This window comes from Plectropomus leopardus, chromosome 10 (genome assembly GCF_026936395.1).
Source record: "Plectropomus leopardus strain MGB_pleo_1.0 chromosome 10, ASM2693639v1, whole genome shotgun sequence".
Classification (NCBI taxonomy): domain Eukaryota; kingdom Metazoa; phylum Chordata; class Actinopteri; order Perciformes; family Serranidae; genus Plectropomus; species Plectropomus leopardus.
Window position 1 is genome coordinate 23,272,639 of NC_142185.1, and position 17,285 is coordinate 23,289,923.

General features: G+C 40.9%; 2 protein-coding genes across 3 annotated transcripts; both read left to right on the forward strand.

Moving 5' to 3' along the window:
- The first annotated feature begins 1,437 nt into the window (after nucleotides 1-1,437).
- gpr156 (G protein-coupled receptor 156) lies at nucleotides 1,438-17,063 on the forward strand. 2 transcript variants are annotated; one of them, XM_042495032.2, is made up of 10 exons: nucleotides 1,438-1,701; nucleotides 6,196-6,348; nucleotides 10,180-10,307; nucleotides 10,867-11,002; nucleotides 11,086-11,196; nucleotides 12,000-12,125; nucleotides 12,401-12,496; nucleotides 12,633-12,869; nucleotides 13,563-13,721; nucleotides 14,955-17,063. In XM_042495032.2, the coding sequence occupies exons 2-10, from the start codon at nucleotides 6,232-6,234 to the stop codon at nucleotides 16,224-16,226; spliced, it is 2,382 nt and encodes a 793-aa protein (XP_042350966.2). In that variant the 5' UTR covers nucleotides 1,438-1,701; nucleotides 6,196-6,231; the 3' UTR covers nucleotides 16,227-17,063. The 2 variants fall into 2 exon arrangements, with proteins under 2 accessions (XP_042350966.2, XP_087939451.1); XM_088083325.1 differs by lacking the exons at nucleotides 1,438-1,701; nucleotides 6,196-6,348 and adding an exon at nucleotides 7,741-7,831.
- On the forward strand, nucleotides 7,719-10,057 carry LOC121949366 (E3 ubiquitin-protein ligase TRIM39-like). The gene is made up of 2 exons (XM_042495033.2): nucleotides 7,719-7,831; nucleotides 8,257-10,057. Exon 2 carries the CDS (start codon nucleotides 8,259-8,261, stop codon nucleotides 9,912-9,914), a length of 1,656 nt encoding a protein of 551 aa, XP_042350967.2. The 5' UTR covers nucleotides 7,719-7,831; nucleotides 8,257-8,258; the 3' UTR covers nucleotides 9,915-10,057.
- Nucleotides 17,064-17,285: the final 222 nt, after the last annotated feature.

The following is a 17,285-nucleotide window of genomic DNA, read 5'->3' on the forward strand; positions in this document are numbered from 1 at the left end:
ATTTTGTGTTTCTTTTTAGTCAGTTGGTGGTTCTTCAAGCTCATTTTGTGGCTCTTATTAGTCATTTTATGTTACTTTATTGTCATTTTATGTCACTTTACAGTCATTTTATATCTCTTTGTAGTCATTTTGTGGCTCTTTTTAGTCATTTTGCATCTCCTTCTGGCAGTTTTGTGTCTTTTGGATTTATTATGTGTCTCTTTGTGGTTGTTTTATGGGTCTTTAAGATAATTATGTGTGTTCTTGAGATTTTTTTTTTTTCGTATCTCATTTCGTATCTCTTTGTGGTTCCTGTGCATCTTCTTGTGGTCATTTTAAGTCTCCTTTAGGCATGTATTTGTCTCTTCAAGTAGTATTTGCAGGTGAAGACCAGGGGGCACGCTTTTTGCATTATGCAGGACATTTTCACTGTGCTCAAACATTACTAAATGGGGCCACGATTTAGAACTTCAAACATATTAATAAATCTCCTTACAGAGAACAGGGAGCTCACAGGTTTGTCAGACATATTTTTCTTTCGATGTTGAAAAGATGTTTGCTTTTGTTGCCAAAAAACTGGAATTTGTGCAAAAGACCATCCTGACAGGAAGCATGTTTGGTGACTCTTCATAAGTGAAACGTATGGTTGGATATAATGTGAACCTTTCTTGTTTCTGACAGTAAGATTTAGTGTTTAAATGCCTAAAGGATTTTTGGCTTAAGCCCAGGGAAGTTTTTTCAAAACCTAACATTTAAAAGAAAGCTTTTTTTTTAGCACAGTATGAACTGAAGTAAAGTCCACCGAGGAGAAAGACACTGTGTTTGACTGAATGAGTTGATGACTGGATGAATGAATATCCACATACTCTCCTCTTCTTTGATAGTCTGTCTTTGTGTCTCTGTTCCCCACTTAAAGCTGTCAGTGGTGGTGACACTCCCTCATCAGGAATGACCCTGTGTGTAGACTCACTATAAATCTCTGTGACGTCTTAATAACAGCTTTTTGCCTCTTATAGCTGGCGGAACAAATGCAGAAATATTTCTGCTAGCTCACTGCACTCAGACAGAAGCTCCCTTTTTTTGTCTTTAGATGTGATTTACCAGCCAACCAGCTATTTTGCCAATCCCTAATGGAGGCTTTTGCAAAACAAAACAGAGATGATATGTGTTTCTCTTTCCATTAAAACAAGTGCTGTTATTCAGCATATTTATTTGCACTGTGGACACAGCCCTGTCCCATATGCCACCCAGTCCCCCGGGGGCTCCTGCAACATGCTCACACTGTCACAACCCTCCTGCACCGCATGGGTCACATCACACTCTGAAACCCATTTTGGTGGGCAGCTGAAGCTGAAAAGCCTACGAGAGAAAGAGACAGAGAGAGAGAGAGAGAGAGAGAGAGAGAGAGAGAGAGAGAGAGAGAGAGAGAGAGCACAAACACACCTCCTGTCCCTGACACACACACCTCCCTCCCTCACCGCTCAAATGAAAACTCTGGCAGTCTGGTGAACTTTTCCTGAGTGACAGGATCGTCCCGAAATGTGGACTGACAGTTTGACGCACTGATTAAGTCGTCGGATTCATTACAAATCTGCAGATATGGGATCGTTTTAGCTATGTTAGATAGTACATTACTCAGTCATTTATTTCCAATTTTTCTTGCGCGATGGAGTCTGGAGCAGGGCGAGACGATGGGATTCACCGCGCGCTTTGGAGACCGAGGTTTGCTCTTTTAAACGTTTCTTTTGTGCTTGTTTTTCTGTCTTCCATCACCACTCTACATCTTGATTTCCCCTTAAACTGTTTGATCGACAAGTTTGATATTTCACCGAGCAGCTGCCGCGATGCTGCCGTGCGTGAGCACATGTTTTTACGCATCTTTGACCAAACAGGATCGCTTAGATAAACAGTTAATTAATCAGCTGTTAATGGAGATCACATGTGTTGCATAATTATACGTAGCATTGTAAGTTCTACAATATGACATCGCGATTTTTTCTTTATGATAACTGGAATTATTCGTATTTTCCATATAAAGTGTTCCTTCCATTTAGTGAGCTATAATGTTTGATGCACACCCAAAATTACAGCTGCACTGACGCATTGAATCAGTTTTCCTTGGTCTCAGACTCCCCAGTTGAGGTCATAAATGACATCTGATTAAATTTTGACAAATTTGACTGACTAATGTCGAACCAGGCTGTAAAACGCACCCTGAGTGCCCAAAATGACGGGACTTCAGTGCCAGTAATTGCATTCTAACTCAGCTTAAAGAATAAACTTATAAACGGATTACTGACTAAGGAGGAATGTTTCAATATTGGCCCCTGAACTGGGCTTTACATCTGGCAGCGCCTGTGGTTACACCACTCTAATCTTAAAAGAGAAACAGAGAGACTGACAGGATGATGAATAGGCTTTACTCCATTTCATTACTAAAAGTTTAAGCATAAAGGCCATTCATAACTTGATTTTGTATCTCTGAGCCCAGAGGTTTGTCAGAGAGGGGTGAATTATTTTAAATATTTGCATAAATTAAAGAAAAAATAACTAAAAGAGAGACCCAAGGGCAAGAGAACAAGAGAAAGCCAAACTGCACGCAGCTTGGGCTCCGTGCATTAAGCGAGACTAAGGCCACAGGTAGCTCAGGTATTACTTGCGGTTCAGCCTTCAAGACTTCAAAAGACACTCCTCATGACTATTCTGAACTGTCAAAACATGTCCATAAAACCTAACTCAGCCAGGGGAATGGCCCTGTTCTCGCTGCTTACACGGTGACCCCCACGGCTGGATGTTGGCCGACCTTTGTTGACCTCTGCAGGGTGGCGGGTTTTTCTTCCAAACTGAAAGCAATGGAGGCAGGATTTTGGAAAAAAAAAAAGGAGGAAATGCCTCTCTCTGCCGGCTTTTCCTGCGGGAAACAGCAGAACTGTGATCTATACTTGGAAAGTGACGACAGGACATGAACAGGAACTCCAGACATTTCCCAGATATGCTGCCCAGTGGGCTTCATTGTTCTGTTGACTCTATTAATTTCAAGAAATGGGTCACTGTTGGCTTGATTTAAAGTAGAGGGTGAGAAGTCTACAACTCCACCCACCTGCATTTCCAAGTTGTATTAATGTTGGTGCTGCTGTAACAAAGACAACCGGATAGTTTTATGCTTTTCAGAGAGCCTAGCAACTGCTGTCACCACCGGACATACCACAAACCTGGTTGTTCAGCTCCTATCCTCTGATCCCAACCACTGGAGGTCAATAAAGTCCACCACCTTCAAACATGCATAACACAAATTCAGTACGGTACGGATTAAGCAGCGAAAACTACCAACAACAGATTTTGCATTTTGTTTTTCATACTTTCTTCTGTTGTTCCATCATCCGCCACCTCCACTACCTGAGATAGTAACTGCAAAGACCTTAAGGCCCAGACACATAAAACCGACGTCAAAGAACTAGTGGCGATAAAGGCGACCGTTACATCACCTTACCTCACCTGTGTCTCTGGCAAAAATTTTGCGCTTGAACATACTGCAAAGACTACAGCCAACCACCAACTAGCATGTATGTTCTGTGCCTGCATAAGAGGAAATTATTCTCCATACCTGCAGGTGTTGGTAGCCTATAATTGTCATTAAAAAAAGACACTAGTTAGCCAGTTAGTACATTAACAACACAACACGATGCAGACAATGCACAAAAGCTATTTACCTTACCTAATATAACAAGTTTATTTTGATCTGACGCCCCCTTGACTTTGACAGTTCAGATCAGTGCATAAGAAGAGAAACTACAGTGCGGAAAGCAAACAGATAGTCACAGTGATTTCTCTCACTGACGACCTCAGCTGGGTCTGACACTGATTCTGCATGCTGAATTGGCTGGGGAAAAGAATCCGTCAAGGGCTGATTAGTGCCAACAGTGTAGGTCAAACCACAAAAAACTAAGGTGACAGTTGCTCTCCAACGGTCCAACACTGACTGACAGCTGTCTGTCTGCTTGTTGTATCAGGGTCCTTAGATTCATACTCTTTGTTAAATGTGGAGCTATTGGAGAAAACAAAAGTGCTATCCTTCTATTTTGGTTGTGCAATGGTTGAAACAATTCATTTGTGCTGTAAATCGAGGCCTCATTTTACCGTGAGATTGTGCCCGATGGCAAACAGAATTGCATAGTGAAAGCTCAGGAACCAATCTAAACAGTGATGGTACTTTATACTATAGCCATTACATTGTGCATTAGCATTTACTTTTTAATGATAGGTTAAGGCAAAAAAAATGTGGCCTGGCCGATATTTGGCATTTAGACAATAATCTGTATCAGCCTTTTATTTCAATGATTGCCAATTAAATGAATTTATTAAAAAGATTTAAATGAGCTATTTTTATTCATTTATGTTTATATTTAAATTTTCACTTAATAAAAAAAGTTGTATTTGACAAAGTCATTTAAACAAAGTTTTATGTTGGAGTTTTATATTCCAAATTCTAATCGTTGACAAAAAGATTTTCATTTTTATTGTAAATGCATATCGGTTCCAAATACTGGTTATCAGTTTCATTAACTACTAATAATTGGTATTGGTATCGGCCTTGAAAAACCAATATTGGTCAACCCCTAATTTAATAACTTACACCTAGAAAATCTTCCAAAACGAATATCTTCATCTAATTTTGATGGGATTACTGTTTCCATCAGATAATCAAATCCGGTTAACCTAGTAAATACAGATTTCCCGCACTGCTCTGTTTCCATTGAATCCCACAATCCAAATTTCCCAGAGCACTTTTGGTCTTAGTCATTCTACAGACAATGATGAGACGTGTGTTGACTAATAACAAGGTACTCATGTAAACACTCACCTGTCTGCCAATTGCTATCGATACAAGTGGTCTAACATGGTCTCGACAACATGTGGCTGAGTCACTGCAGCGTTTTCCAGCAATCAGACTCTCTAGTTACAGCTCAGAGTATCTGGTGATACCATGCCGCATAATTAAATCCACAGCATGTCAGTACAGCGCGGGAAGCCTCATAAAAATGCCTGTGGCAAGAGTGACAAACAGTTGTTTGGTGATTCTCTCCGCAGTTTACCTCTTCAGGCTCAGATGCCTCATATAACCTGCTGATTGCACATTATGTGGCCTTCACTGAAACTGCAAATGATAGCTTTGGAATATTGCGATTGTTACATTTTATTTAGTTTCACCCTGCCTTTCGGGGTTCTGCACAGATGTGTGTTGCAGCAGAGTGTGTTGCTGTGTTGACTGGTTCACCTCAGTAATGGTGTAATGCTAATGGAAACTGAGGATAAGCAGAAACACACAGGCTTCCTGTCACACAGGCCAGGTCCTGGCTTCTCAGTTTGTTCTGTGGTGGTAAATAATGGACATTTCATTAAGGCATTTTTGTTCTAACCTTATTTTCACCTTAAAATTTGCATCTGTGGGTTTATTTGTGGTGATCTAAAGCTTTTTCGCTGGTGTGCAAAATCACATCCATGCTCCCATCATTCCTCCTCTCAGCCTGTCACAGCACCACGCTGTGGTGGCTACAAGTCTTACAACTATTTTGTGAGACCTGGAAATAGATGCAGGACTTCACATAAGGTGTTTCCCTGGTCCGTAATGCCTTTTGTTTTGGAGCTCAGTGAGTGCTCTCATTTTAAAATGGTGTTGTAAATCTCATGACAAAAGAATGGATGTGTTTGCCCTCTGAATGGTTGTAGGTCAGTGTTGCCAAGATTCATTTATTTAACCCCTTAAAACCTGGAGTGATGTTACTTTTCTTGTGCTGCTGTCAGACACCTTTCACAAGTATTTTAACATTTGAACCCTGAGCAAATTGGGGCTATTTCTTTTAAAAACACAAGAAAAAGGCAATGAGGAACTTGTTGCACAAATTGCAAGAAGTTAATCAATTTAGAAAATTATTTTCAAAAAGCTAGTGAAAAATGTCTAGATTCAAAGAAAAAAGCTTGATAAAAATTACATTTATCATAATTACTAATTTCAAATTATGTTACAGAATTATTATGATTTTTAAGCACTTTTTCCTGGTCATGTCCTTGTTTTTTTTGTTTGTTTTAAACTAGTTTTCAGGTCATTTTCTTGTATTTTTCTCTAATTTCTCGCTCATTTTTGGGTAATTTCTTTAAGTCAAAATCAGAGAAAATCATATTTCATCATATTCTGCATATCTTCTATTTGTTCCTCAGGCTGTGTGTGTGAAAGTGGACAGACAGGGGTCAGTCATGGAGCCTGAGCTGAACTGCAGCTCTCAGTGTGATTTGCCGCTCTGCTTCATCCACTCAGGAGTCAACAGGCAGGAGGGCCTTGACATTCTGCAGAGACTATGCAGCCTCAGCACGGTAATCACACACATGTCCCACAATAGCAGGCACAGAAATACAGTACACATGCATGTATCTTAAGCATGCAAATGGCATGTAATCTGACATACATGGACTCATGCTTGCGCGCACACGCACGCACACACACACACACACACACACATATATATATATATATATATATATTCATATACACAGACACACGTGTTGGCAGACATGGCTTTATGAAATCCAGCAAGGATGACCAGCAGAATATTTTTGGCGCTCCAAAAGGTTAAAGGGTAAAACACACCCTATATAGCAAGGTTTATGCTTGTATGTTTTTCAGGCCAAGAACCTTTTGGCTGAAAGAGAAAGGTGGCAGGGACTCCCTACCACATATACTGTAAAAAAAAAAAAAATGAGTTGCATTAGGATTATTCTCAGAATATTTTCCGGTCCTCTCTTGTTTGTGCTTGTCTGGAACTGTTTAGTCATCAGCAGCTATATTAGGCTATGGCTCGGTGTGTTAGCCTTTCTCTCTGCATTTTCGCCGGTGGTTTTTAGGTGGTAGGTGTGTCAGAGTTGCCTGCTAGAAAAGTTACAACACGATCTATTGTGGCCCACAAGAATGTGCATACACTTAAAATAATAATATACCTAAAAGGCTTGCATGTTTCAATAGCACATACCTGTTAGCTTATGTTATGGATAGGTGTCGCTTAGTGATTTAGCACTTACTAGTTCACATGATTGCACAAGGACTGATGGGTAACAGTTAGCCTATTACCAATATTGTGTGCTGTAAATTAGATGTGTGTTGTTTTTTTTGTGTGTTTGTTTGTTTTTTATGAATAGGCTGCTTTATCTGCTAAATTGTTGGATTGGTATTTTAAATTTTCTAACAAACAAACAGAAACCCCCAAACAAACAAATGAACAAATGAAAACCTTAATTTGGTGGTCTCCCTGAGAACCCCTTAGGGTTTGCAGGGCTCCTGTTGAAGACCTAGTCTATATAATCTACATATATATATGCTTAACTTTAATATGTAGTCTATTATTTTGACAGTGCTTGTAACAAACCGACCACACTAATGGCACAAATCTAAATCCCATATATACAATCTGCATTTTGAAATGAATTCAGTTGCATTTTGTCAACACATCTACTGCTGTTGATAAAGTTTAAGAGAGGAAAATCTGGGGAATTTATGTCTTACTCACAGGAAATGTCCATCCAAAACATCAAATGTAAACATACTAGAAATATTATTTACAACTTGAGAAGATAGATCTTGAAATGTAAAGCTGTTGGACTGGTGAAACTTTGTTTAGTATGGTCTCAGTCGTGGGTGCCTTTAAGAGCAGAGTGAGCGGAGCTCAGCAACATGAGGCGGGCACAAGACAGTCTAATGTGACTTTCCAAATAGAAACTAAAGTAGTAGAGCCACAGTGTCAGGGAACACAAACACTCTCCTTTAGACTTCTTCCCTCTCTGGTCTATACCACATAAAAGCAAGGTAAGTTATCTCTTTGATTTCTTTCATGCTTTATCATGTTAATTTATGCATTTGTTAGTGTCAAAGTGAGGATATCATCTCTACCTACGGGGAAGGGAACACTGAGCTGCACTGTTTTTGCTTTACTATTGTAATTAATGGTTTATAGGACAAGGCAGTATTTTCATGTTGTTTTATCTGAACGTCTTCACAATTCTGTTTTATTATTGTATGTTGAACTCAGTCAACATAAAAACTGTTGGGCTAAAATGAGATATCCATTGAAATGTAACACCGTGCATTTGTTGCTATTCCTGGATGTAGACTGCTCACCAGGCACAACTGTTTCTTAACCTAATAGTGTAGTGTAAAGACATAAATATCAGGACCAGAGCCAACTTCTTCCATAAATTCCCACCTGCTTCTTTCTCTGGATGTGTTCCCAGATATGGCTACTGCTGGCAGTGTGCTGACTGAGGAGCAGCTTCTCTGCCCCATCTGTCTGGACTTATTCAACCAACCAGTTTCCACTCCTTGCGGGCACAACTTCTGCAGGGACTGTATACTAGGATACTGGCAGTGTGCGAATGTGTCACAGTGCCCCATGTGTAAGCAGAAGTTTTACAGGAGGCCTGAGCTCAAAGTTAACACCTTTATATCTGAGGTGGCTTCTCAGTTTAAAAAGTCATCGGAAAAAAAAGATGAAAATACAGCCAGCACTATGGGTGAATATTCAGGTCATAAAGGAGAAGTTTCATGTGATGTGTGTGTTGGAAAAGGAGTCAAGGCTCTTAAATCATGCCTGGACTGTCTGGCTTCCTTCTGTGAGACTCATCTGGAGCCCCATCACGTGTTAGGCACCTTCAAGAAACACCACCTGATTGACCCCATGATCAACATGCAAGACAGAGTGTGTAAGAAGCATGAGAAACTCCTGGACCTCTTTTGTTACACTGATCAGGCTTATGTGTGCAAGATCTGCATGAAGAAAGACCACAATGCTCATCACACGGTACCAATAGAGGACGAGAGCAGAGACAGGAGAGCTCAGATTGGAAGGATAAGTGCAGAGATGGAAGAAATGATTCATGGCCGACTTGAGAAAATCAGTGAAATCAATCAGGCCGTTCAACTCAGCAGAGGAAACATGGAACGAGAGATTGAGGAGAGTTTGCAAGTTTTCAACAATCTGCTCCACTCTATCCAGAGAGGCCAAGCTGAGCTGGTGGAGGTGATTGGTGCAAAGCAGAGGCAAGTGGAGGGCAGGGCCAGAGGACTCATCATGGAGCTGGAGCAGGAGATCGAGGAACTGAGGCGGAGAAACACTGAGCTGGGGCAGCTCTCACGCACTGAAGACAACCTCTACCTCATCAAGAGCTTTCCAGCTTTCTCCACACCGCCAGCCACTAAAGTCTGGTCCGACACCTGTGTGGAGAGTGCGGTATATGTGGGCACAGTGAGGAGAGCAGTTAGGAGAGTGGCAGGTCAGCTGGAGGAGACTGTAAAAGCTGAAGTGAAGAGGCTGTGCGAGACCGAATTTCAGAGGGCTCAGCAATGGGCTGTGGATGTGACTCTGGACCCCGATACAGCTCATCCTAAACTGGTGCTGTCTGAAAACAGGAAGCAGGTCCATCATGGTGATATAGCGCTGAGCCTCCTGGACAACCCGGAGCGGTTCTACCCTTGTGTCAGCGTCTTGGGAAAGGAGGGTTTCTCCTCTGGTCGGTTGTACTATGAGGTTCAGGTGAAAGGGAAGACAGAGTGGGATATTGGAGTTGGGCTACAATCTGCCAACAGAAAAGGAGGAAATATGCTAAACCCAGAAACGGGCTACTGGGCTCTGGGGATGAGAAGGGACAACAGCTACTGGGCCCTCAGCAGCACGCCTATCCGTGTACCGCTGGTCGGGAAGCCCCAGAGAGTCGGGGTGTATGTGGATATGGATTGCGGGCAGGTTTCGTTTTATGACGCGGACTCTGCTTCTCATATCTACTCATTCACCGGATACTCATTCAATGAAAGAGTGTTTCCCTACTTTAACCCCAGACGCAATCATGGAGGGGTCAACTCTGCTCCTCTGATCATCTCACCTGTCATCGTCTAAAACATGACACTTCATGTCTTTCCGTTGCTTGAATGCTTTCTACCATATTTTATCATTTCTTTTTTTTTTAAGAAAGTTAGCACATGTCTAGTATGATGTTTGCTGCTCTGTTTGCCTTAATAAAGTTTGTTTACTCATCTGAATTCTTTTTTGTTGCTTCAGTGTTTGATCATTTACAAAACAAACATTAAATCAATGCACATGTATATGAGCTACACCTGTAATATTTTAGACGATTTTAAGGGGTTTGCATGTGTGTGTGCAGGTGGCAGTGGAGCTCCCACGGCGCTCTCTCTCTCCAGTGTTAAGTGCTGTGGTGTGGACGCTGCTGTCTTGTGGCATCCTGCTGGCTTTCTGCTTCCTCCTCTTCACCCTGCGCTTCAAAAACAACAGGTAGACTACAGTAACTTTGTGTAATATTTGCTGAAACTGTAACTTTACTAAACTGTTCTATACAAAGAAGTTGTACTTAAGACAGGTAGTCTGTATAGATTTTTCTTCCTACTCTTTCTAATTGGTGTAATTTATATTATAGCGATTAAGCATTCTGTTTTTTTTATTTTTTATTTTTTATTTTTAATCACCACAGTTTACCATGGTGCACCAAAAACAACCAATCAGAGCCGATGAGTCTCAGATGCAGTTGTGTCAGTCACTGCTCGTGAACTTTGATCAAACGAGGCAACGCTGATCAAATATGAATCAAGATGTTGTTACCGCTTTGCCTCTTCCTTGTCTCAAATGTTTTTAGGTATGTAGTTTAGTGTATTGTTAAGGCGTAAAATTAGTTTGTGACCTGGCTTGTGGGCAGTATTTGGTACTTCAGTCGCTTTTTTTAACATGTTCGATGGGCCAAAACGTTTTCATTTTATCGCTAAACAGCTTTTAAATGACAATAAAAGAAAATAATTAATCAGTTGTGTGTATGTTTGCACATGTTGTGTATCATCAGGATAGTGAAGATGTCCAGTCCCAACCTGAATGTCCTGACCCTCTTTGGAAGTGTCCTCACCTACAGCAGCGGCTTCCTGTTTGCCGTTGATCAACAGTCACACTCACAAGGTGGAGCATTCACAGCTGTGCTGCAGGTAAGCCCCCCAGACTCCCTCAGTCCTCCAAAATATTGTTGGGTAAATCATTTTAGGATAATTAATCAGTTCTCTCCCTACAGGCACGGATGTGGACTCTTTGTGTCGGCAGCACCCTGGTGTTTGGCCCAATTTTGGGGAAGACGTGGAGACTGTACAGAGTGTTCACCCAGCGAGTGCCGGACAAGAGAGTGGTAGGCATGCTCCCGAGGCAATATTTACATTTTAAATGTTTCTCAGAAGCTAGTTTTTTTATGATGAACAGTCTCATTTTGAGAGGGCTGAGAACTGGATAAAAGCAGCAGGGCTGATCACATATCTTTTCTACTGCTGATTTTCATAGATTCCTAATTCAGCGTTTACTCTTGAAGCTATAATTCAAGTTATTGCAAAATGTGCCCAACTGTTCACAGGTAATACATAAACCAAGAAAAAAACCCTACACTACTGCCAGGTAACTTTTAAAATAACATGCAACAACTCTCTGAACATCTGTAAATATATAGCAATAATCAGTACTAATGACTAATTTTGGTCAAAGGGGCGTCCTTTGCAGTTCAGCAGCAATGGTAAAATGAAAAAGAAAAAAACGAAAACATTCCCTTCCTTTTATAGCCCCAAATTTTTGTAGTTTCTAACTATGGATCACTAAACTTTGGTACAATATCAAGATTTTATTGTATTGCTTTTATTTTATTTTGTTTTACAATTTTTAACTTTTTGTGATATCCTTACTGCTGTCATCTACTCTAGATAAGCAAATTTTGTGTCCCTTTCTGTGTTTTTTATGCAAAATTGAATCCACATGCAGAGTGATTTTTGAGGAATTACAAATTTTAGAGGATTGTTGACCCTTTTTACCAGCTCTCTTGTTCATTCTATAATTTTCTTTTATATATCACCTCCAAAAAATGCATTACTGACAGTTTCTAACGGGAGTTTTCCAGAGTGATATGTATAAAAATACTGTATAATGACCACATTTGTTTTGTGTCAGATCATCCGAGACATCCAGCTGATGGGCATGGTGGCTCTGCTGATATTGGTGGACATGTTCGTCCTCACCGTCTGGAACCTCACGGACCCCATCAGGTGTTCACGGTCTGTCGGAGCTACAGTCAAGGTAGAACTGAATGGTGATTTTGTTGGGCTGAAGGGCAAGATATAAGACAAGTTAAGTGTGTTTTGTTTGATAAAAGAAGAGTTTTAGGATTACAACACATATTTTGCTAATGTCAAATTACAATTGTTTGATATGTATCAAATTAAAACTAAGCTTTATTTGGTACAAATAACAAAAGTACCTCATTCTTCTACCTCACTGTAATTAATAAGAGACATGTTTTTGACATAAAAAAACTATTCACATTTTAGCTTACATACTTTTTCCTAATCTAGGTTGTGGACAAAGACATTTCCTACTCTTTGTCTCAGCTGGACACCTGCTCCTCTGCATACTCTGATCTGTGGGTTATCATCATTGCTGTTCAGAAGGTAAGTACTCTCTGTTCTATTGAAATGCAATTACAAGATAAATGACCGAGTCCCTTCAATGTTATGGTAATATAATTTATTGATTTACATTTCCTGTGTCCTTTGTGCTTGCTTTGTCCCCGTGTTTACCCTTTAGGGTTGTCTTCTCCTCTATGGGACTTATCTAGCTGGGCTGACCAGCAACGTCAGCCACCCACCAGTCAACCAGTCTCCCACCATCATTACAGCCGTCACCCTGGTCACCCTCTGCTCGGCTGTGGCCGTTCCTGTGTCCATCTTCCTACAGGCCTGGCCCAACCTGGTCTACAGCACTGTGGCTGGAGCCATTTTTATCTGCACACTGGCTACCAACTGCATGCTGTTTGTGCCTCAGGTAAGAAAAAATAGCTTAAGATAGACTTGCATGATGCATGACAGAAACAACAAAAAAGTTTGAAATTGCAAGCTTTGGAGAAAGTGCAGGGTTTCTTGTTTATACTTGGAAAAACTCCACTGACATCTCCTTGCTTCTGGTGATGACACTTGCACTTTTAAGCTTCTCTAAAGCAGAAACCACAAGGGAGGATGTTTTATTATTTAGGGAAGAACTGTCATCTAATCATTTGATACTTTGTCTGGAAACCAGTATCAAAAACAGTCAATCAGACAGGCAGAACTCTAGATAGACAGATCAATGACAGATGTATGACTTTCTTCTTCTTTTTTTTTTTTTGGTTTTGACAAAAGTAGTAAAATCTATGAGTAGCTGCGGTGCCCACACCTCTGCTCTCCATGAGCGTGTCGGGTTGCCATGTCTGTCAGTTGAGTGTGACTCACACAGAAGGTGTGAATGAGTCAAAACTACGTAGGATGTTGCAAACAGGTTTATGACTCTCTAAGTGTCTGGCAGTGGGTGTATGTCACAATATAGGAATGCATCTGCAGCGGAAAGGAAGGAAATATTTGAACTCTGAGCAATACGCTCAAATGCACCTGGTCAAAAGGTCCCATGATAAAATGGTCTCTTAATAATGGTGTGTGGTATGTATTTATAGCTAAACATTAGTGTGATCTCACCATCATGCAGCTGACCCAGTGGCGGCAGTTTGAGGAGGACCAGAACAACCCGAGTCAGATGGCAAAGTATTTCAGCAGCCCCAGTAAGAGCCAGCCCTCGGTGTACAGCCAGGACGAGATGTTTTACCTGCTGGGGGAGAACAACTCCATGAAAAAACTCCTTAACGAGGTACTTAAAAAAAATCCATTCAATGAGAAAATCTTGTATAATATTAAATTGAATTATTTATGTGCCTGTCATAATGTGATGATACAGATTTGATTTGATGTCAGTCATGGCGGTTACACTTACCTCAGCTACACCTACAGTTCTTAGGCCTATTATAATTTCTGAAATCATAGTTAAAAAATAACAGAGCATTTTTCATTAAATATATAACACAAATTTTATGACTTTATGTCTTTGTTGTAAGTTGGAGGATCACAGTAGAAATATGATAAGAAACAAGTCTCTTTAAACAACTCTTTATTTTTTGGTATGTATGGGGTCAGCCTGTCAAACATCCAAGAGATCATGAATCTCTGACTTTTCCCACTTGCCCACTTGCTGTTACAGTAGCCTACTGCTCACCCTGTTTTCTACGGTGAGTAAATAAGAAGCAGTTTAATTTGACTTGAGTCGAGATGCCAGCCAGCTGAGGCCAGTGGTGGATCATGTGCTCGTCAGATGGTCGTTCTCCCGACTTTGGTGTGGTCATGAGCATTCAGTTGTAATGTGAAAACATTACAGAGAAGATGTGCAGTACTTTTTTTTGGTCAAAACATTTAAACAGCATGTTTATTCATAAAGAGCATCATTGACACACAGCCTGCCTACAAACTAGTGGGATGCTGAATTAATTAATTAAAGTGGAAGTGTTCACTTTATTGCTGTAAACATGATAACTCATAATGTATTGAAGAGAACATACATGTTCTATAACAGTGTCACAGAAAAAGGCTGCAGTTTTTGCAAAAAGTGTCAAAACTCAAACGCTTTGATACATTTACATGCATCAACTTAAATGAACTGATACCTTTCAGGATGTGCCCCCCCATTACTCATGGAAATAAGTCTTTTAGGCTTTATTGTGTTTTAATTCTTAAATGTTGTAACTACTGTATTCAGTATTTTTAGCAATCAGATCAATTTAGTCCTGAATACATTTTCCAGACATAGGCTAGTTATTTATTATATTTATGATGGCAACAATCCCTCAGAAACATGTTGCCAGGCAGATTTTACTTAAATTTTGCTGACAAAATTGTTTTTAAAAGAGCCAAAAATTACTATCGCTGTTCAACAATATGTTAACATTTTTTTGAAGCATCTATAGGTAACAGATATGTGCCAGCTTTCTTTAATGCTATTTCTCTCTTTGTGTCATTGGTGTTTAAACTTGTTTTCTGCTGCAATTTCCAGAAGAACGCTGTCATTGACAGTCTGCAAGAGCAGGTGAACAACGCCAAGGATAAACTCCTGCGACTCATGTCAGCCAGCCAGCAATCTGAGGACCGGGACATGGACTCTTCTAACACCAACCTCAACTCCTCCTCCACTCAGACCACAGAGCTTCAGTCTGAAGGCCCCTCATCTTCCTCTTCTTCTCTACCTCAGAGAGACACTAAATCCCAACTCTCGCAGCCACATCTCTCCCCGCCCTCTGAGCCTCCCTCTGCTGCTTTCTCTCCTCTTCCCGATATTTATAACAGTGAAAACAAGAGACGTGTCTTTACTGCTGGCTCTTCAGGTAGAGACACAGCTGAGAATGGAGCAGGGGAGGCTCTCAAACAGCCCGTCTCCCTCCAGTCCCCCGGCTTACTCAGGACAGCAGAAGAAACAGTAGATTTTGTCACTTCCATACAATCCCATAGCGGGATAAACCCCTCTCAGGTTGAAACTTTCAACACTCAGAGTGGCCAGCTGGGACCAAATGCCAGACCGACTGGTTTTGTTAGCAGTGAGCAGTTGCAGGAGATCCTCCAGGAGCTGAGCGTGGATGCAGTCATGGAAATCGCACTTCGATCACCCGGCCAGATGTCCAGAAGGCGCTCTGCACTTTCCCCTCTCTCCCTGCAGACACCACACTCCCCTCATCCACCTGTTCTCTTCCGCTACCCCAGCATCTCCCCCTACGCCATGAGGAAACGTCGGCCGCCCTTCCACCCCTCCAGAAGAGGTACCTGCTTTTACACAGGGTCCGAGGCTGCTGGTTGTGGGAAAATAAGGGAGAACTGTGAACACCAAAATCCAAGCCAGCATCCTGATGGGGTCATTTTGGATGGCACCCTCCTCCAGGCTCATGACGTCGAGCTGGAGGAGGAGGAGGAGGAGGAGGATGCAGAAGGGAATGAAGCGATAAGAAGACATCGTAGGCGTGTTTCAAGGTCCCACAGATGTTCAGTCCGGCCCTGTGCCCATCACACAGCTCCACCTGATGTGGAAGCAGGTGGTGATACTGAGCATAGACACATTAGAGACTCCTGTGGGTACTGGGACTCTGACTCTAGCAGCTCAACAGACTACTGTTACTACCATCGTCCTTACTGTGACTCGTGCCTGCAGCGAGGCTCCCTCCTTTCCTCAGACAGCTCCTCAGACTCCTCCGACAGCGAGTACGAAGGCTACACCAGCCTGTACCGCTCCCCACACCCTGTGGTGTTCAAAGAAGACCTCAAACCCACCTTTGTATGAGCACAGGGTTACTGCACTTTACATGTTCATCCATTTCCACCACTTGAATTCATGTCCCAAGACACGTTGTAGAAAATTAGATTGCACAAAGCTAATGTGCATCTATGATGGGGGATAATTTCACTGTAGCTTTCAGAAGGAATGTTTTCTTCATTCTGTATGAAAACAGCGTTGGTATTCTTGAACCGTGCATCATGGGACTTCCTTTATTAGATTTATGAAAAGTCTTGTAGCGCACCAGCACACAGTATTGTTTACTTTATAATATTACTTATGGCATTATTTGTATGTTTCTGCTGTCAGATGAAAACCCCTTACATTCCAATAATGTCGAAGTTTGACATTTAAAAAAAACAGGAAAAAAATTAAAGGTTTTCACAGAGCAGTTGAAATGTGCATCATATTAGCTATTGTGCAAGTGCTGTATTTATTATAATATTTATAATAAGATGTTTTGGTGCAGATAATTACCTTCTGTCTCCTTTTTACTGTCACACACATTCATTAACCTTTAAACCTGAGCAAGGCTTGATTTGATTTCTAGAAAATAGGAAGAAGGGAAAGAGCAACAAAAAAAGAAATGGATCCAAAATTGCCAAGAAACTGGTATAAAGTACAAGAAGACTACCTAACAATGAATTTTTTAAAAAATTGAAAAGGATAGTTTAAAAAAACAAGAACATCACCAGGAAAAGTGTTTAAATAAAAGTTGAAACGTAATTTTAAATATGTAATCATGGTAATTATTGGTATAATTTTTCCTTAGCTTTTTTTTCACAAGGCAGTTTTCCCTAGCTACTAATTTGTGGAACATTTCTTATCAAGTTGCTCATTGCACCCCCCCCGATTTTAAATGAAATTGCACCAGTGCAAACAGGGTTCAAAGGTTTAATTACTTTTATAATGCATTTGAAAGCAGCACACAAAAAATTGATATCGTTTCACATTTCAAAGTGTTAAAGGTTCCATATTGCAAAAAGTCAGATTTCTATGTAGTTTTCATACTGTGAAAGTACCAAAAAGCTCAATCCACACAAAACTGCACACACTATATATACA

Coding starts and splice junctions, on each gene's coding strand:
- gpr156 (XM_042495032.2), top strand. CDS start 6,232: ATGGAGCCTGAGCTGAACTGCAGCTCTCAGTGTGATTTGCCGCTCTGC. Junction 6,349..10,179: donor GACTATGCAGCCTCAGCACG/GTAATCACACAC, acceptor GTGTGTGTGCAG/GTGGCAGTGGAGCTCCCACG. Junction 13,722..14,954: donor TGAAAAAACTCCTTAACGAG/GTACTTAAAAAA, acceptor TGCAATTTCCAG/AAGAACGCTGTCATTGACAG.
- LOC121949366 (XM_042495033.2), top strand. CDS start 8,259: ATGGCTACTGCTGGCAGTGTGCTGACTGAGGAGCAGCTTCTCTGCCCC.